The 25,650-nt window shown below is 40.3% G+C and overlaps 1 protein-coding gene across 1 annotated transcript; it reads left to right on the top strand.

The window, feature by feature from the left end:
* The first annotated feature begins 304 nt into the window (after nucleotides 1-304).
* ldlrad2 (low density lipoprotein receptor class A domain containing 2) lies at nucleotides 305-24,164 on the top strand. The gene is made up of 6 exons (XM_059638035.1): nucleotides 305-464; nucleotides 10,260-10,464; nucleotides 10,546-10,778; nucleotides 17,316-17,465; nucleotides 19,040-19,201; nucleotides 23,903-24,164. Exons 1-6 carry the CDS (start codon nucleotides 305-307, stop codon nucleotides 24,148-24,150), a joined length of 1,158 nt encoding a protein of 385 aa, XP_059494018.1. The 3' UTR covers nucleotides 24,151-24,164.
* The last annotated feature ends 1,486 nt before the right edge of the window (nucleotides 24,165-25,650 follow it).

The raw sequence follows: 25,650 nt of genomic DNA, 5'->3' as shown, positions 1-25,650 counted from the left end.
CTATGACATCATGGTGGGGTGGGCAATAAACAAAGAAGTAACTGATGCATTAGAAATGGTACAGCAATTATCATGAGGGAGTTTAATCTACATAGTGATTGATCAAATCACGTTGGTCGAGCTACCCTTGAGGAGGAGTTCATAGAATGTATCCACAATAGTTTCCTTGAACAGTATGTAATGGAACCAACAAGGGAGCAAGCTATGCTAGATCTGGTCCTGTGTAATGAGACAGGATTAATTGATCATCTCATAATTAGGAATTTCTTGGAAAGAGTGATCATAATATGAATTTAAAATACAGATGGAGAGTGAGAAAGTAAAATCCAATACCAGTGTTTTTTGGTTAATCAAAGGAGACTACGTTGAGATGATAGATGAGTTGGCCAAGGTAGACTGGAAGCAAAGACTGTATGGTGGGACAATTTTGGAACACTGTCAGATTTTCAAAGTGCTCAGCAAAAGTATGTACCAGTAAAAAGGATATTGTCCTTTATTGCTAGAGGGATGGAGTGTAAAAACATGGAGGCTATGCTGTAGCTGTACAGGGTGCTGGTGAGGACATGCTTGGAGTATTATGTACAGTTTTGGTCTCCTTACTAGAAAAAGGACGCGCTGGCATTGGAGGGGGTGCAGAGAAGGTTGACCAGGTTGATTCCAGAGTTGAGAGAAGAGGTTACGAGGAGAGATTGAGGGGACTGGCACTAAACTCATTGGAATTTAGAAAACTAAGGGGGAGGGATCTTGTAGAAATATATGAAGGGAATAGGTAAGACCGAAGCAGGGTAGGTTGTTTCTACTGCAAGATGAAACTAGAACTAGGGGGCATAGCCTCAAAATAAGGCAGGGTAGATTTGGCCCTGAGTTGACAAGGAATTTCTTCGCCCAAAAGGTTGTGATTCAGTGGAATTCCCTGCCCAGTGAAGTCGTTGAGGCCATCTCACTGAATGTTTTTAAGGCAAAGATGGATTTTTGAGCCGTAAAGGAATTAAGTGTTATGGTGAGCAGGTGGGTCCATGACAAGATCAACCATGATCTTATTGAATGGAGGAGCAGGCTCAAGGGGCCAGATGGCCTATGCCTGGTCCTTTTTACGTTCTTCCGAAATTTGATTGTCAGTGAACTTGTTTTCCTGGGAATGGCAAATGGAGGTAGTAACTCGCTATTGTTTAGTATTAAAAGGGAAAATATAATTGGAGATTAATAGTTGGGTAAAATACTATATACCCATGAAATCAAGTAGAAAAATATTTTGTTTAGGAACTCTTGATGCATTTAGAACAATAACAATGTCCCTGCAAATGTCAGCATATAGTCATTTACTAGTCAGAATCTGTAACAGTAGAGAAAATTTAAATACAATTCAGAATATGTTCCCTTTATGAGATGATCCGAGATAAATCTGGTGTCTAAACTTCGATTCCCACAATCTGCAAAAGGAACCCACCATAATTTTAGTTCAAATAGTCTCAGACCCCAGAGAAGAGTTATCTGTAAAACATCGCTGCCTGTTAGCTGCCTATATAGTGAGTGTAATTAGTAATGCTGAATGTTGTCAGCCAGTGTTTCTGGTGTCTGCCTGGTGCCTTGCACCAAGTTTTATGATTAGAGACAAATAATTTGAAATGTACGGGTTAGTGTCTTAAGCTTCATTCTGTGGGGCAAGGCGCCAGATCTTGGTTTAAGGAGTTGGACCTTAAGGCTAACATTAATATTGGTCACAATTCAACAAAGTACAAAAGTGGTTAGTTGCCAGCTTCGAAGTGCTCAGTTGTAAATACTCGAAGGAAGGGCAGAACTATTAATTCTGCAATTTGTACAACCTGGCATTGTCAAACGACTAGCATTGGCAGAAAGGCATGTCACTGCCTCGGCTACTCTCACTGTTTTCTTTGCTCTATTAAACTCACATTGTTTCCATGGTTTCCCCCAAAACATACATGAAGGGGGATAAAATGGACAAAGAAAGACTGTCACCTCTTTGTGCACCAAACATCCTTGTCCTTAGGGATCCACCGCCACCAGTTCCCTTCAAAACCTAGATCAGCCTGAGAGAGAAAACAAATTCGCAGTACAGCCCCTGTTTTAGTTCTCTGAAAGTTTATTCAAGAAATGGTGTATTTGTTGGTGGAATGGGTGAACTCAGATAGAGCCAGGCTCTAGGATATCCCACCTCGTCTATTTGGAAAAGTGAGAATCGTTAAAGGAGATAGAAGATGGAGAGAATCCTGGTGAGATTTCTGCAGCTCCTTCTCTTCCTCATATTGAACACGCTGCATGTAGATTCCATGCAAACAGGTAAATCCTTTCTGTCCTCCATTTGAGTTTTGAGTGTGGGCATGCCCTCCAAATCTCCTTGTTTTTAAACCACTTTCAATTTCTGTTTTTGTTTCTGATTTCCAGCATCCGCAGTTCATTCAGTTTTAATTCAATTTCTATATTTTTTTCCCAGTTTTCTTCACTTGTAAGTGCTTGCCTTGGCTGATCCTTTGTCTGAATTTTTCTCAATTGCCCAGTTGAAGCTTTTCACTGTGTATTTTCCCCAAAAATACAAGTGACGAATCATTCAATTCCATATTTTGGTCACATTTCCCAGCTACATCCATTTATCCAGCTTTGTCCACTCCTTATTTATATTGTAAACTTTCTTCTTTCTGACTGTCCCTGCCTCCTAATACCCAACACACAGTCAATTCCCCTTTAATAAGCTGAATACTATGTTCTTTCTAGTGTTCTGTTCTTGAGTTAAAATCAATGTTTGCACTTTCTTATGGAGCATATTGTACAATGTGCTTCACTCTAATTAAGTTTGACTTGGGTTACACCCAACCAGAATAAAATCTTTTCTGAATATTCTCAGAATTTTTCAGGAATAACTTCCAAATTCTTTTCTTTTTGTCTTTTTACGAAACATAAGTTGAATCAAGACCCTAACTACCTCTCGGGATTATGTCCAGCAGACACTACACCTCTCCCACTAATTGCTAAAGTTGATTCTGATAAATAGCTCTCTTCCCTATGGTACTGCACCCATGCCGTTGATATCTGCTATTATCATTCCTCTCCTAAAACTTTCAGCCTTCTACCTTTCTAAGTTACAGCTCCATCACTGACCTCCACTTCCTCTACACAGTCCTGAAATATGCTGTTAACTCCCATATTGATGTGTCTATCTCTCCTGTTACTCCATGTGTGAATTTTGACTGCCTTTATCCCAACTTGCACTGAGTCCTGTTCCCCTGTTACTGCACTGCTCACTCATCAGTATTGGCTTCTGGTTTAACAATACCTTACACACGCTATTTAGTCAGCAATGTTTTCAAATAATTCTTCTTGGGGACTGACACTAGTTGAACTAAAATTATGGCAAGTTCCTGTTGCAGATTGTGGGAATTGAACTTTGGACACCAGATTTATCTTGGACTTTCTCGTAAAGGGATCACGTCCTGAATTGAGTTTAAATTTTCTCTACTGTTACAGATTTTGGCTAGATTCAGACTAACCCTTTCAGGGACATTGTTATTGTTTTAAATGCATCAAAGGCTCCCAAATAAATATTTTTTGACTTGATTTCATAGGTATTATTCTTCTTGCTTACAAATCCCTCTCTAGCCTCATCCCTCCCTTCTCCCTAAACTCATCAAACCCTAAAGTTTTTTAAAAAATTAGCATTCTTCCTGTTCAGACCTGTGCAACCCTGTGTTTAATCACTCAGGATGTAAAATCAATGGGTTACTTGACCAGTAGCTGATACAGATCATCAGTGTAGTATGCTGCAAAATCCTAGCAATTTTTATATCGCTTTGTCTCCTGTTCTTGCTGTGTAAATAGTGATAGTTGAATAATGTCTGCCTGCTGTTAAGTATGTGTTAGTCTTACCCAGTGCAAGACGATGACGAGGATGGGAAGCTTTTCTCCTGCCTTTTGCTGCTCATTTCTAGAGCCATTATTCATAAAACTTAGGAGGGAGGAATTTCTTCTCTCAGAGAGTTGTGAATATTTAGAGATCTTTGCAACAGAGAGCTGTGGGGGCACAGTCTTTGTATATTTAAGGCTGAGTTAGATTTTTGATCAGGAGGGAAATCAAGGGTTATGGGAAAGGCAGAAAAATGAATGTGAGGAGTGTCAGATCAGCCATTGAATGGTGGAGCATGTTGAAGGAGCTGAGTGGCCCACTCCTGTTCTTATTTCTTATGGACTTGTAACAAGGATTGAGGAGAGGTATATGGTGAGTGAGAGAGTTGGGAAGTGGGAGGTTTGACAACAGCAAGGATTGGTAAGAGGATGAGCCAGTGAGCAGCGGAGGCGGTGGGACAGCAGTAAGGGGCTAGGTTGGGGAGCAGCAGGTGCTGCAGTTTGGAGGTTTGGCTTCAAATTAAAGTATTAGTGAGTGAGACAGAGAGCTTCAAAATGGCAGTGATTGGGTCACAGGCCTGTGCAGCCGACAGGTGGGAAATATGTTGAAATCAAACTTGCAGTGCTAAATGACAATACAGGCACTGTTAACTGACTTTAAAACTAAACAATATACAAGAGGGATAACAAGGTGTAGAGCTGGATGAACAGAGCAGGCCAAGCAGCATCAAGGGAGCAGGAAGGCTGATGTTTCGGGCCTAGACCCTTCTTCAGAAATGGGTCCAGGCCCGAAACGTCAGCTTTTCTGCTCTACTGATGTTGCTTGGCCTGCTGGGTTCATCCAGCTCTGCACCTTGTTATCTCAGATTCTCCAGCATCTGAAGTTCCTACTATCTTTGAAACAATATATAACAGGGCATTGTTACATAGGATTTACTACAGTTGCAAATTGCAAGATGCTGTTTATTTGAACAAACCTGACAGGACAAGTTCAGCAAATTTCTGTAGGATCCAGTCCTCAGAAGCTAAACTTACCAGCTTAGGTCAGTTGCCATGATAGCCAGCAAACATTTTAAAGTTTCTGTTTCTCTGCCTATTTTCTGTATATAAACCGATGTTTTTCCAGCTGCCATCAGTTATGAGGAAGGGTCACTGGACCCAAAACATTAACTCTGATTGTTTTCTTCACAGATGCTGCCAGACCTGCTGAGCTTTTCCAACAACTTCTGTTTTTGTTCCTGCTTTACAGCATCCACAGGTCTTTTTTTGCTTTTTATTTCAGAAACTATCTTGGTTCAGTAGGTGGATAGAGATATTAAAGAGTTGGTGAAAAGTTGTGAATGGTATCTAATAATGAATGAAGAATGTATGCATGATCCAACCAAGGTTTCCATTTCACTGTCAAACACAAGAAAATGATGGAAACAGATACATGTTGATTTCCTTGAAGGGAAATAAAAACCTGTTTTGTTGATGGCTGCAGTAAGTAGATAAATGTCTGACACACAAGTGCTAAAACTGTTGAGATTTTCCGAAGTTGGCTTGAAGTTTGAGTTGCCAGAGGTTTTTGTCTCAGCTAATGATCCACAATTTAAATCAAAAGGGTTTGAAATATTTCTGAGTAAGAGTGGAATCCAAATGCACCACCATATCCCCAGCATTGAGTTACGCTGCAGAATGAAGTGTATACATTATGGGAAGGCCTTTATAGAATTATTTGCTCAATTGCAAACTAGACAGTAATTTCTGTACCTCCCTTTGACACAGGTGGAAAATGTTCTGTTATCTTATAAGAGTAATCCTGCAGCCTACAACAGATTCCTCACTTTTACAAGTTGTTGTTTGAACATGATCATAGGACAAGGCTTACTTTATTACTGATATCAGTCTTAAACAAATTAAGAGAAAAGCAAGGCAGAGTGAAGATGTACAATGATATGTGAAGCATGAAACATGAACAGCTCAGTGTTGTCAGATGGTCATAATGAAAAACCACTGAGACGATAAGAAGCTAAGATAACATGGAGAGACATGTGACTGACGTTGTAAAAACATAAGAGCTGATAAACTGATTGAAGCTTACAGAAATACTCCATCAATGTAGATCACTTGCTTGAAAAGGATGCCTGTCAAAGGGAGAGCATAAGAAACCTTGTATAGTCCAAATTGCTCCTACAATTTCAAGGGAAAGTAAAAAGGAAGTGTAAATCACAAAGAAACTGAAAGTTTTCTAGTATCACGTTATCCTACATAGAGCAGAGTGAGTTAGGGTCTTTGACTGATCAATCAGTGCTATAGTTCTAACCATTAGTGGAGCTATTAGCAGAGTCAAAGTTCCAGTTTGACATGATGAGAGATGTTGAAGGAATAGGGTGAAGTGGATTGAAGTGGAAAGAGATGAGAAAGAGAAAAAAGCCAGATAGGTTAATTGGCAGAGTGTCATAAAGAGGAAGAAATATATATTGTTTCATTATTAACATTAAGTAAAAACATTTTTATCTGTAACTCTAGGAGTATTAGTGGTTATTGGTGGAGGTATGCAATGTAGCTTGTTAAGTTTTCATGTATTGCTGATATTGGTTTAGTCATAATATGTTCTGCTAACTTTTATATCAATGTGACATTTCTAATGAGCTATGCGCTGTGAAACATCTTTATTTTATATGATTTTCTCTAAGAACAGAGTGAACTAGGGAATATTCTGAAAGTTAATTGGTTTCCTAATTATGATATCATTAGTTACCAAGAAATTCCCATCAGAGAAGTAGAGTAAATTGAAAACTAATTGCAATCGGTTTGGGTCATTCTGCAGTTTTCTGTTCGCTAATCAAAGCACTTCAAGAATAAATGGAAAGTGGAAACAAGTAAGGTTCTCTTCAAGTGAAATAGTTTTCTACTTGTCAGTCATCAAATGGTTCCTGATGTTGAAGCAGGCCTCTGAGAATAAAGCAGGGACTGTGTAGCAGTCATTCAATGGAATCAGAAAAGAGCTGAAAACAGGAAGTACAAAGGATTATGGCTTGAACGAGACCCATTGCTGTTTTAGGTTTGTCAGAGCCCACCAGAATGCTTAGAGGAATTGAGAAGGGAGTCTCTGGGAATTCTGTAGCATCAGTTTTGATATAATCCAAGTGAGAGAGGATTCATAGACATGTGCCTTGCCAATGTTGACCATGTCTGGTGACATCAGATGTTCTGCTGCAAACACAACTCAAAGGTTGAAACAATTGGATGTGACATGAGAGATCCTACAAAATGAGGATTGTGTTGGAAAGACTGAGATTGCCCATAGTATTACATTTTTAAAGGAGTTAATTAGTGTTGTAACTATGTACCACATGTCTTAGTTAACATAGAACATAGAACATAGAACATTACAGCACAATACAGGCCCTTCGGCCCTCGATGTTGTGCCGACCTGTCATACCGATCTCAAGCCCATCTAACCTACACTATACCATGTACGTCCATATGCTTATCCATAGTTATATTGACTATTTAAAGGAAGGCTTACTCTTGGTTGTGAATCTCCATCATCGGTTAATGTTTGAACTATAATTGTTGGAGAAAACATTTGAAATATTTTCTATCAGGTTTCTTTCCATTGGCTTCATAAGGATTCCTTTCTTTTAAACATGATTGGTTTATGAGAGATCTTATCACAATTTACATTTTAAGTGGGAAGGGAGTTTTGGGCATTTGAGCAATTGCTCAAGCTTTTGTTACATTGCCTTTCTGCTAACTTCTTGGCTGAGGCAGTATAAAAGAGGATAATGCAATAATAACTGCCTCCAGTTGAGCCTGCGCTGGTGTTACTCAGTGCAATACACGACCAGTGAGTACAAAGGTGAAGAAGGGTGAATGGGAGTTAATGCAAGTTAACATACTTGCAGCAGCATTGGCTGACCTCATATTTATGAAGGGTAGAAAATTGAGTCCATTGGATTATCAATTATAAAGATAACAAACGTACAGTTGTGGGTTTCGGTAGCAGAACTGGGTTGGTAGTGGAATTGGGTAATATTACAGAGTTGGAAATAGTTATGTCATGCATATGCGCTCAGAGTATAACCTCATAATTATGCATGGCACCAAGATTACAAATAGTTTGGAATAAAAACTGAAAATGCTAGAAATACTCAGCAAGTCAGGAATCATCGTGGAGAGAAAACAAAATAATGTTTTCAAGTTGATAACCCTTCATTAGAACATTCTGGTCCAGTGTCAGGCAGTTGTCAGGGAGAGGAATAAAGTTAATTTCTTGGAAGTGGAGCTTATAGCTGGGACTGAACACTCTCAATGTCTCTAATCTATAAAATAACAGAAGTGCCTCATTCCTGCTATCATTCTCAGAAATCTCTTCTATTTTCTACATAAGGCCTTAACATCCTTCCTAAAGTAAGGTGCACAGAATTGAATCCAGACTCCTGTGTTTTAGGTAGGTCTAATACAGGTGGATTGCTCTTGTAGTCCTCACATTTATTAGTAAAGTGAAAAATCCACAGACTTTTGTTTAACAGTCTCCCCAACCTTTCAACTCATCTTGTTACACCAGCTCTCTGAGTGATCATCATGATTTATTGCTACCCCCCTTTCCCCCCTCCCATTGTTTCCATGGGTCTGCACCGTGTTTCAATTTAAATAATCATCTAATGCCCCTGAATTCCTTGATTGAAACTTACCACATGTCCAGGCAGTGCCTTCCAGACTCAAACCACCAGCTGTGTGATAAAGATTTTTTCTCTTCACATCAAACATATTACTTTAAATCCTGGTCTTGATCCTTTTCCAGGCAGGAACGGTATCTCCTATGCACGCTACTCAAATCTCTCATGATTTTGAAAACTTCAGTGTCTCCTTTTAGCTTTCTCTTCTCCATGGAAACAGTTCCACTCTATTTCAATCTATTTTAATAACTGTGGTTTTTATTTCATCCCTGGAACCATTCTTTAAATCACCTAACTCTTTTACTAATTTATGCAAATTTACACCCAGGCATTTCTGCTCCTGCAAAACCTTTAGGGTAGCACTCTCTATTACTAAAATGTCTTTCCATGCTCTTTCTAACAAAACGTATTATCACATACTTCAAAAGTATATACAGCCACTTGTTGAACTGCAAATATATAGATGCACTGCAAAATAACTCCTCTGCTGCCATTTTGGAAAGGATCAGCTGCAGATGCAAGTTTAAGGCTGGTATGCAGCATAACCATGGGCTTTTTATCTGATACGTGGAGGACAGGTCTTGGAGCAAAATGCTTCACCGTATCAATTGCTACCTTATGAGAATTTTTACTGCGGTGCATTCGCTATTATTCACAGATACTTAACTGCTGAGTACCGTGGTGTTTGGGGGATGTAGCATAAATAGTGCAGCAAACAAAGGCATCCAACAGCAGCGAGGTAATCGTTAAATAACTCTTTCAAGATAATGTTTTCAAATGCAATCAGCAAAGTATAAAGGCAAACAGGCTCAGAGAAACCGCTAACAATAAACTTGAGGGATAAACAAAGCAAATTAGCTTTAAACATTCTTATGAATATCCTAACCAGACTTCCCTCAGCCCCTGGAAACCTCACTAATAAATGCCGAAAAGCATAGTAAATCTCCGTGTTGTCCATGTCATCCCTGGGTCGTGTGGTTTAAGGAAACAATGATAGATCTAAGCCCAGGCATCTCTTTCATTAGGATCCCTGCAGAACCCTAATAAAAGTCCAGTTTTCTTTCATTACTACTGTTTGCCCCACGGAATATAAGACTGAGCAGATTGTATTCATTGTTAAAGAAAGTAACTTCAATTCATTGCCTCAATAAAAGCTATTCATATGAACTATGGGTAACTTAAGAAAATTCCAAGGAGTGTGTTCAGGCATTCATTTCCTTACAATGAAGACACGCTGTATTTCATTTTTTCTTCTGTTTATTTTATATTTTAGCATTTTGTTAATGTTAGACAATTATGTTCCAAGTCAGAATGCATAATGAGCAGTCATTTATGACGTTCATGATGAGACAACACGCTTAAGGGATCACAGTGCTTTGAGGGCAGATGAAATTGGAAAAACTAGCACAGCTAAGTTATAACCTGATATTTGCATTCATAAGTACACCGTTTAAATTCAGCATGAAACACCACTCTTTCTGATATACCATAACTGCTTACACCAGCTCCATTTCTTATGCTTCAGTGTCTCATTCCTTAGTCTCAATAAAGAAAAATCAGATAAAACGTCACCATTTCACATTACATTTCACATAATACAGCTAAACACGGAAGGATGGAGGGGAATAAAATTACTGGATCAGATGTTTTCAAAAAGAATCTTATCGGAATTTGCTGAAATTTTGTAGAACCAGTAAATACAACCAATAACACAACTGAATTTTCTACTACTCCAAGTCAGTCTGGTGGATTCCTGTGGACAGAGCATCAGGGCTGATGGGATCATTATCAACTCGCACCAAGAATCTCAAAAGGGCTATTTTGTCACTGTTGGGACTGACTGTGAGTTCACAATGGAGGCTACTGCCCCCAAAGACAAAATTCAGTTCCAGTTTAGATTCTTCTTGGTCTACAGTCTGCTCCGAGAGTCTTCTATCCTTCAGCCTACCACTGCACTTCAATTACCGCAGCACAATGCGACAGGATCTCTGTCCCTGCTGAGTACCACCAGACCAGGTCAAAGAGTGGGCATGCCACTTCGGGCAGAGGAGGTTACTGACACATGCAATGCTGGATCATATGTACAATTTTATGATGGCAAGGATAGACATTCACCACCTATTCGCTCCATTCTATGTGGGAAGAGGATCCCCAAGCCAGTTTTATCAACTGGGAATTACATGACGCTGAGACTGGTTACTAGAGGTCAGCAACCCCGAGTGGACTTTGTTGGAGATTTCACATCTTTTCAACCAGGTACAGTATTTATTTTGTTATTTGCATAAAGAGAAAGTACAGTTCAATTACAAGTTTTGAAAGGAATGAGATGTGTATCTTAAAAGGGGAACACATTCGCTGAACACTTTTAAAACTCCATGTTAATGCAAATACACAAAGGATATTGGTATTGTCTATCCTGTTGGTTTTAAAATAAGAGCAAATGTCTTAAAGAAATTACTGATGTCAATTATGGTAGGATGGATTGGTCATTGCTGAAAGAAAAAGACACATTTTCTTGAAGATTCACATCTTGCACTCATCAGAACAAAACACAAGAACACCAATTCAAGGAGAAAACCCAGAATGTACCATATGAGAGGAGATATTTGGTTTGGTGGCAAGTAAAATCTGATTTGCCATGCTGAATGCTGATTGACAGTTAACTGCCAGGCTTTGTTTAACTTTCAAACCAGGAAGATTAACTCTGAATGGTCAAGGCATTGTCTGACAAATGAACTAGTGAATTCCTTTCACCTGCCTTTGTTACATTAAAACAGGTACAATGTGTAAATACAATCTTTCAATATGCAAAGAACAGGGCCCTTTGTATTAATTTATGTAGCATCTAAATGTAGATGCCCCACAATGCAAGTCTGACTGGCAATCCCAAATTGCAGAATCACATCTAATATTGGACCTGCTGGTGCAGGTTTTGTATGTGTTGGCTGATTGGGCATTTGGACAACCTTTGCCGGGTAATCTTGATTATGCAAACAATTATATTGACAACCAAATAAATGATAGGCATTTCCTGGTTTATTTTACAAATGCTTGTTTTCCCCTTGAATCAGTGTTCTTGCAAATTATTCTGATGAGTGCAAGATTAAAAGCTTCAACAAAATGTTTTCCTTCGACAGCAATAATCAGGCTCTGACCCACTGATGACAGTTTTAATCAATCACTGTTAGAAATACATTTACAGAACTAGGATGCATTATGATCACCTGTGATTATTAACTCCACTGCCTTGTATTGTTGGTTGCATTTGATGCAAGTCATTTTGACTTTCGGCACTTCCATAAGATGGACAATATTGGATTAGTTGTTCATTATGCACCTAATCCAATTTTAGCTTCTGTTACAGACATTGGAAATGAGAAAGATGTATAATCAAAGGCCAATCACATATTGCTAGCCTTAAATGTTTGACTGTAGAACTAGAAACATAGAAAATTGTAACAGGAGTAGCCCATTCAGCCCATTGAACCTGTTCTGCCATTCAACATGATCATGGCTGATCCTCTCTTTTATCCCTGTACCCCTGCCCTCTCCCCATACCCCTCAACACTGTTTAGCTTCCACAAGGTCATTTGTTTGTCAAAATGCTCAGGGTGTTGTCCTCTACACCCTTATGTGGGAGAGAATCCCGCAGTTTCATCATTTTCTGAGTGAAGAAATTTTTTCTCACCTCAGCCCTAAAGAGCTTAACCCCATCCAGACCATGACCTTTCTTCTGAACCCCCAGGCCCCACCCTCAATCAGGAGGAACCCCATCCCTGCATTCAGCCCAGCCAGAGCTTTGCACATTTCAATGAGATTTCTCTAATGCGTCTGAACTGTAACAAAAGCTTTTATTAAAATGAGTATAAAAGGTCAGAAAAACTTCCTGCAGCCACTATGCTATCATAGTATGGAAAATGTTGATGTTTTAAGGGCAAATGCCATCTATGTGCATGTATCAAGCACTATACATCTTGTAAGGATGCTATCACTGTACTACCTCTGGACCAGAAACTTTGAATTCAAGTCCCATGTCAGACTCCTCTGTTTACAGAGTTAATTCAACATCTTTTCCAGCCATTATTGGGTGACACACTCGAGCTATGTTTACAAACATTTAACACTCAGCATTTCGCCCCACCTCTCTCTGAGGTGGAAGATCTAAATCCAGCTCTGTGCATGAAAAATATTTGTCCTTCTCCAACAGTTTGGGATTGAGATCCCTTTTAGGTTTAGGTTCTCAGGTAAGAAAAAAAGACCCAAATTAGATATAATCCTCTTTTAATTAATCCCCATTAACATAAGGCTGTCATGTTTCCAAGTAGTATCTGTTGTCGCTGTGTAATTTGAAGCCAGTTACACAGTGTGTCCCTCATGTTTGAAGATTATTACATTCTTTCATTGATAGCCCTGATTCAGCAAGGATTAAATGGCAGGGCTATGGAGGAAGGAGCAAGAGCATGAGATTAATTAACGTTTTAAAGAGCTGGCTTTGACACAATGGTCAAAATTGCTGCCTTCTCTGCTGTATGATTCTATGATCTTATAATTACTATTGACCACATTTTGTAGCCTTGCCAGCTCATCGCACATTTCCTGACCTCTCACTTCCAAAGCCTCAACAGTTTCTACATTCTATCAGTTATTAAGAATGTGAGGGCAAAATTAGGTGTACCGTTCAAAATGACAAGTGAGACACTAAGGCGCTATCTGTCTGGTTGCGTGGTAATGATCAACATGTTATTAGTTCAAAGCTATCCTTGTATCCGAACAAATATTTATCCCTCAATTGACATCACAACAACAAAAACGATATAGTCATTGCCACATTGCTGTTTGTGGAAATTTGCTAAGCACATATCAGCTACTGTGTTCTGTACCTTTACAACGGCGAATACACATCGCAAAGAACTTAATCAGCATAGTACTTTGAGACATCTGGTGGTCACGAAAAGTGCTACATAAATGAAAAACTTATCTTTTGTCTTTTTGATCTGTTGTCACGTGTCCTGCACCCTTTACCCTCCACCTAGTTGAATTTAATTTTACCCCTCTGTGTCTGTGCTGTGTTGTTTTGTGGCTACTAGTGGTTGAAGCAAAATAAAGGAATGTTCATAAAAACAAATAAGTAGGAGTGGGGTAGGATGTTTGTCCTCTCAGGCCTCCTTCTATAAAGATCTGCTCCTACCCCTGAATGCCTAGATATTTCAAAAAAACTCCTCTTTAAATATTTTCAGTGAGCTATTCTCTACAGCTGCCTTCTGAGGGGAGTAAAAGTCATTTGAATTTCAGTTTTAAATGAATGTAACCTTATTCTGTAACTGTGTTTCCTAGTTTGAGCTTCTCCCTCAAGCGGAAACATTTTCTCACAATCTATATTTTCCACCCCCTCCAAAACCTGTATGTTTCAATAGGATCACCCCTCATTCTTCTAAACTCTAATGAATAAAAAGCTAATCTCTTCTCAATAAGTGACCCCTTCACCCCAGGAATTAGTCTAGTGAACTGCCTCCGAAACCAGCATATCCTTTATTAAATATGGAGATCAAAACTGCATACAAGACTCATGGTATGGCCATCATCAAAACCCAGTCTAGTTATAAAAAGACTTTTTTGTGTTTTTAAATTCAAACCCTGGCAATTAAGGCCAATATTTATTTTGCCTTAATTACTTGCTGCACTTACGTGCTAACTTTTTGTGTTTCATGCACAAGAACACCCAAATCCCTATGTGCTATAATTTTTTGGAGTCTCTCTCCATTGAAGTAATAGATAGAATTATGATTCTTTCTACCAAAGTGCATGACTTCACAATTTCCTACCTTGGACTCCATCCGCCTACCCACTTAATCTGTCTGTATCTCCTTGTAGGTTCCTTGTGTCTTCATCACATCATGACATCCCACCAATTTTTGTATCATCAGCAAACTTGGATACATCTCATTCTGTCCCCCTCCTCCAAGTAAATATCAGCTGATTTTTTGTGAAACATTATAGCATCTCGTTGCTATTTCAATTCAGTGTGAACTCGGTTAAAGAAAACTGTTGCAAGAGGAAGCAAAGGGATGTTACAAATTTGCTATGCAATATTTTAGGAGTGTCAGAGAACACTAAATAACCATGCTACAGCACTTCCAAATTCATAAACATCTCAAAGCCCAGAGGCAGCAGATACTTGGGAAAAAACATCACCTTCAAGCTCCTCTCTCCCACCACTAGGTCACTCATCCTTGCAATTTTATCACCATTCCTTCAGTGTCATTGGGTCAAAATCCAGTAATCCCTTCCCAACAGAATTGTGGGACTTCCTACTCAATTTGAGCTGCAGTGGTTCAAGACGGTGGTTTATTATCACCTTCCTAAGGCCAATTAGGGCTGGTCCAACTAGCTGCACCCACCTCCTGTGAATTAGTTTTTAAAAAGTAATTTCCTGAAAAACATCTGCAAACCATGAACCTAACAACACTTGTGGCCATTTCTTCCATAAAGTAGCAAATATGAATATCATTTTTGAATTCCAATGAAATTCATGAATTTAATTTCACAGTGTGATTAAAATTCTTAATCTCATGATAATGCAATACCATATCTGCTATGTTACATTGGGACAACTCGCAATTATCAAATTTAATTATTCACCAAATATTTAAATATGGGGGCCTGTGGGAAAAATGCACTCTTCACATACTTTTGAAAGACTATGTCCACAAAGATCTAAAGAAATCTCTGTGGCATGGATTCCCCATCTCTGGGTAAAGGGATCTCCAGGCATCTAGTAACAGTGATGCCATCAAGGAGGGTACGGAGTATTTACATAGACCAGGAAGTAAATTGATTAATTCTCACTTTTAATTGCAATTTTCAGAAATCATAATAAATAATTGGATCATGCAGAAGGCTTTCAGGAAGAAGCTCAAATGTAAATCTGAAAGCCACAATTTATAGCTGCAATATAGTGTGAAGCTTTGGCTTCACACTATGGCAGTGATGTCAGTGGAGGGCCAAAATGATTGACAGGGCCAGGTGACCATAGCAGCAGGTATGTCTGGCAAGAAGTAGGTTTGACCAGATCAGTCAGATGTCTCTTGGTGGAAGAGGAGGATCTGATGTCTTGGTGGAAGGTTACTGGGGGAACACGAAACACAGATAGACATCTGGACCCTGGAGGCAGGGACGACACCAAACTCCTGAATTGACCAAGTCTACGCCTCCATAAATATTTTGGGCCATGCTGAGCTCGCGAAACGTCTGATGAAGAGCCATCCAGTCTCAAAACGTTAGCTTGCTCTTGCTCCAAGGATGCAGTCTGACCCCCTGCAATCTCTAACGTTTGTTACTTTCGGTACAGATTCTACCAAATTTGCACGTAAACCCCACATAAAGCTGACAAGCCACTTGATAGTGAAACCAGTGGCCTCGTGATCATGTTGTGATGCTCCAACCCACCTCCTTAGGTCTGGCTTAAGTTAAAGGGAGAAATAAGTGGGTTAGCGGCAGCTTGGATCAGGAAAGCAATTTTAAAGACTTTAACCATCTCCCACATTCCCACCCCAACACAACTTTCAGTCTGTTTTTGTGGAACTAAACTTCAGCCTATAATGTAAAAAGGGCAAATTCTCATTAGTTTTATAAAGTACAATTGTTGCAGACTTGGGCTCATCAACAGCCCTCACTGCAGCAAATCTTAGGAATTTCACTGGGTTCAGAACTTCTATATTTAACCTCATGTGTAGATTAAAGATTAAATGTTAGAATCAATAATTGTGTATTAAAAAATTAATGAGCATGTTTAATACATCAATACTCAGTGTACCCAGAGAGAGAGGTATTTATTCCCCAGCATGTTACAATGCTGTTAGTCATGTTTAATTATATAGGTGAAGTGTTTAGTTTCTACTTTTGTGTTAATTGCATCTGTGAATGTATCTTGGATGGATGTACAAGCAATTGGTGTGTGTCGAATGAGCTTGTATTAAATAATTCAGTCAGACAGCAGCAAATATTGATAGCAGTGGTCGAGCATTGACAGGTAGTAGTTGGTGAGAAGTTACAGACAAAAGTGTTTGTGCCTACAAGCCCAAAATGAAGTTACTTAACTAAGAACTCACGCTTCTACTCGTGTACCCGGATCAGTTTTACTTTCATGTGTATTGCACGCCAGCTTGTATAAAGTTTCTTGTCTTTTGTTCTGCTATCTGTATGGTTAACTACTACTCCATCAGTATCCTTAAAGTAAAAGTAAAGTCACCATAGTCTCAGTGTACCACAGAGTTGCACTTCATTTCAGAGAGAGATTAATGATGGTGGTTTGACTTGAGGGTCACCGCACCTCAGGCAAAGGAGAGGGTGAGAAGGAGTCCTTTCTGGTAACCGTAAAGAGTCCCTTCATCCTGACTTATCCATCAAACATGCTCCAACAGCTCATGTTTGAGCATTGGCTAATATCTGCTTATGTAACTTGCTTGGTTATGAAGAATCAGTTAGTACCAAAATGAAAATCCTGTCTATAAACAGTTGGAGGTAATAATGTTGGCACAAGGGCTATAAAGGGCCATGGAAGTGGGTGAATAGCCAATGTTTGGCATGGTCCGTCATAGTCATTGCCAAATCATTCCAAACCGTGCCCCCACCCTTTTTTGTCTGTCAGTACCGGGTTCATAAACTGATCTGGGGCATTGTAATAGGCCATCAACTGGTTACTAAAGACAATATCCTTGCCAGAACACCGGGATTATGGAAGTGGAAATAATAATGTAGGTAGAGAACCTGAAACTTTGAAGTATTAAATTGCAGGTTTCAAGTCTTCAACATGCAGTGAAGAACAGTATTTCCAATGTCAAAATGGAAAGTGTATTCCCAAGAGTCTGGTCTGTGATTCACAAGGTATTGATAACTGCGGAGATGGCAGTGATGAATCTGAACTTCTTCCATCAAAATGCAAAGGTAAGTCTGATTGACAATCCCATTTAAGGCAAATCAATGTGGATTAAAATGATCCTGATTTTCCACTGAAGGATTTCAACCTTCAAGATGAGAATATAGCTGTAAGTGGCAAGGATTCACTTTAAGATAATAAAATGTGAGGCTGGATGAACACAGCAGGCCCAGCAGCATCTCAGGAGCACAAAAGCTGACGTTTCGGGCCTAGACCCTTCATCAGAGAGGGGGTGGGGTGAGGGTTCTGGAATAAATAGGGAGAGAGGGGGAGGCGGACCAAAGACGGAGAGAAAAGAAGATAGGTGGAGAGGAGAGTATAGGTGGGGAGGTAGGGAGGGGATAGGTCAGTCCAGGGAAGACGGACATGTCAAGGAGGTGGGATGAGGTTAGTAGGTAGGAGATGGAGGTGCGGCTTGGGGTGGGAGGAAGGGATGGGTGAGAGGAAGAACAGTTTAGGGAGGCAGAGACAGGTTGGACTGGATTCACTTTAATTTGGGCAGCATCTCTGCCTTGCCTTGTCTTGCCTTTTTAACACATCTCATTTAGAGTTTCATTCTGAATCTGATATAGTTCTGTCCTGCCTTGCCTTTTATAGCAAACTAAAAGCCAGGCTGCTTGTTTTGCTTGCCAGCACTGAATGTGCATGTTCCTGTATGGCATTAAGTTGTATGAATATTACACCAGCGTGTGCAAACAACTTTCACAGAAAGCACACTGCATGTGCTTCCAAAGGACATGTCAGAAAGTCTAAGGGGAGTAGACTTATGATGAGTGTAAAGGACAATGGCTAGCCAGGGGATTCCTATACAGTCAGTCAAGGCTGTCACTAGATCACAGTCCAGGGTGTAGGCCACAGTTAGCCCAAATGGTATATATAGTAAACATGCAGGGATTCATCAGGGATCAGCCCATGCTGTGTTGGCAAAGTGGGAAGCTAAAGTGTATGGATTGGAGCATTTATGTTGGAACACAGAGGAGGTTATGACTGTGAGGTGGGGTGGAGAGAATTTGGAGAGTGGGCAATTCCAAATTTCTGATTGGGATCTGGAACAGCATGAGAGTACTGTCAGAGTGAATGTTTTGGGTTCTCAAGACACTGCCACTTTGGCAAAAGAAGAAACAGATAAACTAATGTCACCATACAATTTTTGTGGGTTATTCCTCTGTGTAAAGGAATGTTACCTATGCAAGAGTGAGTACACTTCAAAAAAGACTTCCCTGACTGTTAAGCATTTTGGGATGACCTCAAAGCCAAATGACCATTTCTTGTGCAACATGGCTGGTCACTGTGTTGTATTTATGGTTGACAGCTGGTGACTTTGAAAAACATTTTGTAAAAAACTGTTCATTACTTATTTGTCAGAGGGAGATCTTAGTTAATTTCTAATACATCAGTAAGTTATTTGCTTCAGTTACGTATCCATTTAAATTATCAGTAACAATATTTTGCAAGGTGGATGTGTGATGTTATGGATGTATGGCACTTCTGTGACAATAACTATACCTGTTGAAAGGCTTTTAATTTTGTCAATGCTTATTTGAGCTTGTTGTTAGCATTCACTGTTGTTCTTCTTTTATAGAGATTTTGTTTCGCTCAGCCATTGTTGGTAAAGGCAACCCAAGCACTATTGACCCTAACAATTCACTGTCACCTTCTGTCAACTTCACCGCTCTTTGTCAAACACCAAATAGACATCATCACCTTCTACCAAACAGTGTTCCTTATCCAGACTCTGTCACAGGTACTTTATTTAAACCATTACTTAATAATTTTTCCATTACTTTTAGTGCAGTTGACAGAGCTCATTGAATTTACAATAAAAGTACTTAGACAACGGTTTCATTGGTTTCCAATCTTGTCAAATACAGTGACATCATGCCAACAGTATTCTGTGGCGCTGATCCCCCCCTAGAGTTTGTTGAAGATGTCTCCTCATGTGCCCAGCTACAGCAAGTACCACAGAATAGCATCACATACCCAGGGCACAGGATATTTTTTTACCTCGAGGGTTTCGCCTTGAGGGCTACGTTTCCACTTTTGGGAGCTGACTTTAGGGTTTTGGGAGACTTCTTTCTTATTCTGACTGATTTCTTTATTAGTTGATGCAGTTACATGGTAACATCCCTTTCTGAATTTGTATTGATGTATGGGACATTTGGAGGCAAACATAGAAGACTGCATCAATATCTTCAATAATTACCACCCTTCCATTAAACCTAAAGCCACAGCACGAGGAAAGCATTCATTCCCGAGAAACTGCAGTATTAAAATTGCTGCAAGGTTTTGGACGTAACTTAGCAAAAAGTTTTTTTTTCTCACAATAACTGACAAGTTTTCAACACACACAAAGCCATTCTCCTGGACACACCTTCCAGATTGGTGGGATCACAGATAATGTGCTTTCATCTCACATTCATAAAACTGGAATATTTTAACCAGGCAATAACTACCCTAAGATAGAGGAGCAGAATTAGGACATTCGGCCCATCAAGGGCTCCAATCTTGGATTCCATTCCACCAATCATGGCTGAAATATTTCTCACCTCATTCTCCTCCCTTCTTCCTGTAACCCTTGATTCCCCTTGCTAATCAAGACCCTATCTATCTCTCTCTTAAATGCACTCAATGACTTGGCCTCCACAGGCATCTGCGGCGATGAGTTCCACAGATTCACCATCCTCTGGCTGAAGAAATTCCTCCTCATCTCAGTTCTAAAGGGTTGGCCCTTCATGCTGAGGCTGTGCCCTCAGATCCTGTCTTTCCTAGTGGAAACATCATGTCCGCATTCACTCTAAACAGGCCTCTCTATATCTCGTAAGTTTCAGTGAGACTGTCCCTCATTGTTTGAAACTCCAAGTACAGACCCAGAGTCCTCATCCATTCGTCATATGCAAGCCCTTCATCTCCAGGATCATTTTGTAAACCTCCACTAGACATTCTCCAATGCCAGCGCATCCTTCTTTAGATACGGGGCCCAAAGTTGCTCACAATATTCTTAAAGCAGCCTCCACAGTATATTCCTGCTCTTTTAATCCAACCCTATCAAGAGGGAGAATATGGAGGAGCAAGGAGTGTATGAAGGAGAAGAAGTACATGGAGGAGGAAGGGGGTATATGAAGGGAAGAGAGGGTACATGAAAGAGAGAGAGATACAGGAAGGTGAGGGGGTTATATGGAGGAAAGGGATATCAGGAGATGAAAGGGTTATCCCCATGAGAGAGGGAGTACGTGGAGGAGGGAAGAGACAAATTGAGAAAAGATGAATGGTGTACATGGAGGGATAACAGTGCATTTAGAGTAGAGCTGGGGAGGGTTATAGAGGATGGAGGACGTTTTTGTGGAAATTTGAAGAACATGGAGGAATAAAAGGAATCCTAACATTGCACGTCTCTTCCTAACTGTCAACTGCTTCATTTCAAACAGCCATAATTTCGATGTTCATGCCAATTATTTTTTAATCTTCATGGCTGAAAACTGATGTACTACCTCACCAATAAGTCACTTCTCCTTCTCTCCATTATAACCCCTCTCCCTCTATGTAGCCCCTGCTCCTATATGCTCCTTCCCTTCATGCTTTCCCTGACTCATCCATGGACTCTCTCTCTTCTCTCTCATTTCTCTCTCCCTCATGTTCTCAGTCTCTCCTTCATGGGGTGCCACAGTGATTCAGTGGTTAGCACCGCTGCTTCACAGCTCCAGGGACCTGGGTTCAATTCTGCCCTCAGATAACCGAGTGGAGTTTGCACATTTTCTCTGTGTTTGTGCGGTTTTCTCCAGGGCTTTGTCTTTGGACTATAGGAGGGAACCAAAGCCCTGGAGAAAACCACACAAACACAGAGAAAATGTGCAAACTCCACTCGGTTATCTGAGGGCAGAATTGAACCCAGGTCCCTGGAGCTGTGAAGCAGCGGTGCTAACCACTGAATCACTGTGGCACCCCATGAAGGAGAGACTGAGAACATGAGGGAGAGAGAAATGAGAGAGAGTCCATGGATGAGTCAGGGAAAGCATGAAGGGAAGGAGCATATAGGAGCAGGGGCTACATAGAGGGAGAGGGGTTATAATGGAGAGAAGGAGAAGTGAATTATTGGTGAGGTAGTACATCAGTTTTCAGCCATGAAGAATAAAGAATAATTGGCATGAACATCGAAATTATGGCTGTTTGAAATGAAGCAGTTGACAGTTAGGAAGAGACGTGCAATGTTAGGATTCCTTTTATTCCACCATGTTCTTCAAATTTCCACAAAAACGTCCTCCATCCTCTATAACCCTCCCCAGCTCTACTCTAAATGCACTGTTATCCCTCCATGTACACCATTCATCTTTTCTCAATTTGTCTCTTCCCTCCTCCACGTACTCCCTCTCTCATGGGGATAACCCTTTCATCTCCTGATATCCCTTTCGTCCATATAACCTCCTCACCTTCCTGTATCTCTCTCTCTTTCATGTACCCTCTCTTCCCTTCATATACCTCCTTCCTCCTCCATGTACTTCTTCTCCTTCATACACTCCTTACTCCTCCATATTCTCCCTCTTACATGTACACTATTCCTACACAGAACTTTACGCAGCCTCTGCAGTATATTCCTGCTCTTTTATTCCAACCCTATAAAATGAATGCTAACATTGCACTTGTCTTCCTAACTGTCAACTGCTTCATTTCAAACACCCATAATTTCGATGTTAAATTAATTTTTAATCTTCTTCTGCCACCTACCCCCCCCCCACCTTCCATTTCCTCCTTAAAATTCTCCCCATACAATATGGAATTCACAAGTGTATATTACTTTGAAAAAGTATTTGATAAGATGTCACATATTAGGCTTACTTAGTAAAATTGAACCCTGTGGATAATAGGGCAGGAAAAGCTTGAAACAAAATGAGTGGAAGCCTGCGAGACATGGTGGTGTTTGGCAGCCTTTCAGTCTGGAGAAAGCTAGCCAGTGGAGACTTCTAAGTTTTTCTTGCTTAGGACTACTGCTGTTTTCAGTATCCTTTCAGGGCTTGAACTTGGGAACGCAGAGACCAATTTGGAAATCAGCAGATGACTGGACATTGTAGGAACCACTGACAAAGATAATTTTCAAAAGGATGTAGACAGACCGACGATCTAAGTGACTGTGTAGTAGACAGCATTCAGTGTAACTGAGTTTAAAGTGAAATGTTTTGATAGGATGAATCAACAAAACAATAGGTGTTAAATGTGCAAGCTTAAAGGGAGTGCAAGGAGAAGGAGAGCTGGTAGCGAGTTTTAAGATTTGTAGCTCAGGTTGAGTTTCTGGATGTGAGTTTGCTCAGCGAGCAAACTCACATCCTGAACGAGAGCTGGTGATAACAAAGCGTACAGCTGGATGAACACAGCAGGCCAAGCAGCATCTTGTGCAAAACCAATAGGTTAATAAAGCAATTACTAAGCATTTGGATTTTTGAGCCTTTGTTGTTTGAGGGTGCAGGGTACAAAAACCAGCAAGTTATGTGAAATCAATATAAAATGACAATTTGGTCCCAGCTGAACTGCTGTGTCTGATTTTGGGCTCTCTGGCAGAACATGAAGGCTTTAGAGAGCATGTAGAAGAGATTGGCTGGAGTTACAGACTGACACATATAATGAAGGATTGTAATATTTTGTGATACAGATTGTATTGCATACATTGGAGAAGTTGGGGCTGTTCTCTAGTAAGTAGTAAGATTTTGAAGTGTTCAGGAAGGTGGTAGATAATGAATTAATAGTTGCTTCAGAAGGGAATTTGATAACTACTTGAAGGCAAAATGTTGCAGGGTTTCAGGGAAAGAGCAGTGGAAACAACTAGATTCTTTTTTTGAAAGAGCTGGGACATACTCCTTAGGTCCGTGGCTTGCTTCTCTTTTGTGTTATTCAGTGCTGTTAAGGTCCAATGTCCTCACTTCCTCCAAGGGCACCTGGCTATCCTCCATTCACACTCTCAAGTGGTAGGTCAGGGTCAGGTCCTGAAGCAGAAACTCCTTAAACCAGAAGTTGCTAATCCTGAATCAAGTCCAGGACCTGAGCTGCAGTAAGGGCCACTCTGGTGGGTTATGTCAAGTTTTGCAAGAGCAGATAAAAATCCTACTCCCCAATTGGTAGGGTTTACAAGTAGGGAGAGACCCCCTTAAAGAATTGCCTATGTTTTTTCACCTTTCCCTCCAATGGGTTGATGGGCCTACTATTGAAGGAGTGGACTGGGCTAGACTTCCTTGGCTGGAAACAAGGCGGAAACATAAGCATTAGAGATCAGGCTAGTGTAGACACATAACATGTTTGCGTCTTAACTTCCACAGTCCTGTAAGCATTGCTCCTAACCCTCCAGCTGTGTGAATATTGGCAATTTAGCCTGCAAATAAATCACAGTATTGCAACAAATATGTTTTTTAGTTGATTAGTATTTAGTGATGCAACTTGTACTTTCTTTCACTCTTCCTTGCAGACAGCAAGTCGTACCTTTCACTGCTCACACTCTACATCGTCCTGGGAGTTATTGCTGGAGTGGTCCTGCTGTTCTGGTGTTGCTGGTTACCAGGCTGGTTTATTTGGAGGCTCAGTATCTGCAGATTCCTCCCATGCTGTAATTCCTTCTGTGCAGCCTGTCAGCTCTGCACACATAGCTGCTGCCACAATGACAACAGTCGACTTGCCAAAGTCACACCACAAAGCACAGTGCCTGTGTCTGTGTAATTGGCACTTCCAAGGCTACTCTCCCACCCTTTGAGAGCACATTACTATTGGCCTGAAATACTGTGGCCTGGCATTCTCAATTGGGTTCGGACTGCCTTTGGACTAATGTAATATTTACAATATGTTTGTCTGACTAATTCATGGATTCCCTGTTTTTTCAGGAATGAAAGAGCGTAGGTATTCTGTTGACTTTCATGTGGTTTAAGCAGTATGAAATAGTACTAATTCACCTTAGAGTTTTATTATTAGTCTGTTGCATTCTGTAAAAAGACAGATTTCTATCGTTTGTAAGTGAGTTGATTTCAATCGATTTGGAAAGGTATCTGGGTCCTTTGAAGCAATGGGAAAACTGCATTTTCACCACTAACTACACCAGTATGAATAAACATAGACATCCTGGAAAATTTACTTCAGAGATAAGCCTCAGCTGTCCCTTTGCCACTGGTGCCCTGGAACATATTTTATACAATGTATCATGGATTCTGGGAGACCTAGCTCAGCATGTTCAATCAAGCTACTCTCAGAAGTATACATTGATGGATGCCAACAAGTAAAGCAGCAAATGGCCTAGCCTTCTATCTCAGCAGCTGAGATACCTATTTGTTGTTTTGTGGCAACACATCTTTTCATGTAAGATAGGGAAGTATGTTAAAGAAAATGAACTGACTCAGACTTTCCCTTTACACTATGGTTTAAATTGCACAGTGTTAGAGCTAGTGCTGTGTAGGGGCAATCATCTGCAGTTGCCAAACTCTGATGTGGTAACATTGTGCTCCTTACTTTCCACTGTTAATGTTGCTTTATGCGGTTGGATTTTACAGACCTGCATGGGGTGTATTTTTGATCAGGTTTGGAGCATCTAAAATATGTTGGGTGGCCAGCCCACTTCAATCGCAATCACTTCTGACCCATTCCCTCTTAATATGGGCAGAGTGGCACAGTTTTCCATTAGGCCAACCACCTGTGGGAATATTGACCCCTGAACCTGTAGAAAGTGGGTCTGGAGAATTAATGATGGAAAGTAGGAGATGGTTAAATGAATTAAATGCATCTGACCTGAGGTTTTATCAGACCTCACTATAGAGGATATGTTTAACATTCCAGAATTAGATGTTCATGAGTGCAGTCGCTTTCCATTTTCTAAAGAAGCTTCCAATTACCAGGGAACTGTTACGGTGCAAGCTGGAGCATTGGATTGACAATTGCCCTGCTTCTGATGGTCTTCATCCTAAATTAATTAAAAGAAGTGGCCGGTAAGATAATGGGGATGTGTTGGTTTTGATTTTCCAAAATTCTTTAGATTCACGGAAAGTTCTATTGGATTAGAATGTAAATGCATAATTTGAAAAGGGAGGGAGCCAAAATCGTGAAACTTAGATGCTGCTTGGCCTGCTGTGTTCATCCAGCTCCACACTTTGTTATCTCGGATTCTACAGCATCTGCAGTGCCCATTATCTCTCTCAAACTACAGACCAATTAGCTTAACATGTGTCATAGGGG

The sequence above is a fragment of the Stegostoma tigrinum genome, chromosome 28, assembly GCF_030684315.1.
Source record: "Stegostoma tigrinum isolate sSteTig4 chromosome 28, sSteTig4.hap1, whole genome shotgun sequence".
NCBI classification, from domain to species: Eukaryota; Metazoa; Chordata; class Chondrichthyes; order Orectolobiformes; family Stegostomatidae; genus Stegostoma; species Stegostoma tigrinum.
Note: the sequence above shows the minus strand (reverse complement) of the source record. Positions and strands in the feature narration are given on the sequence as shown.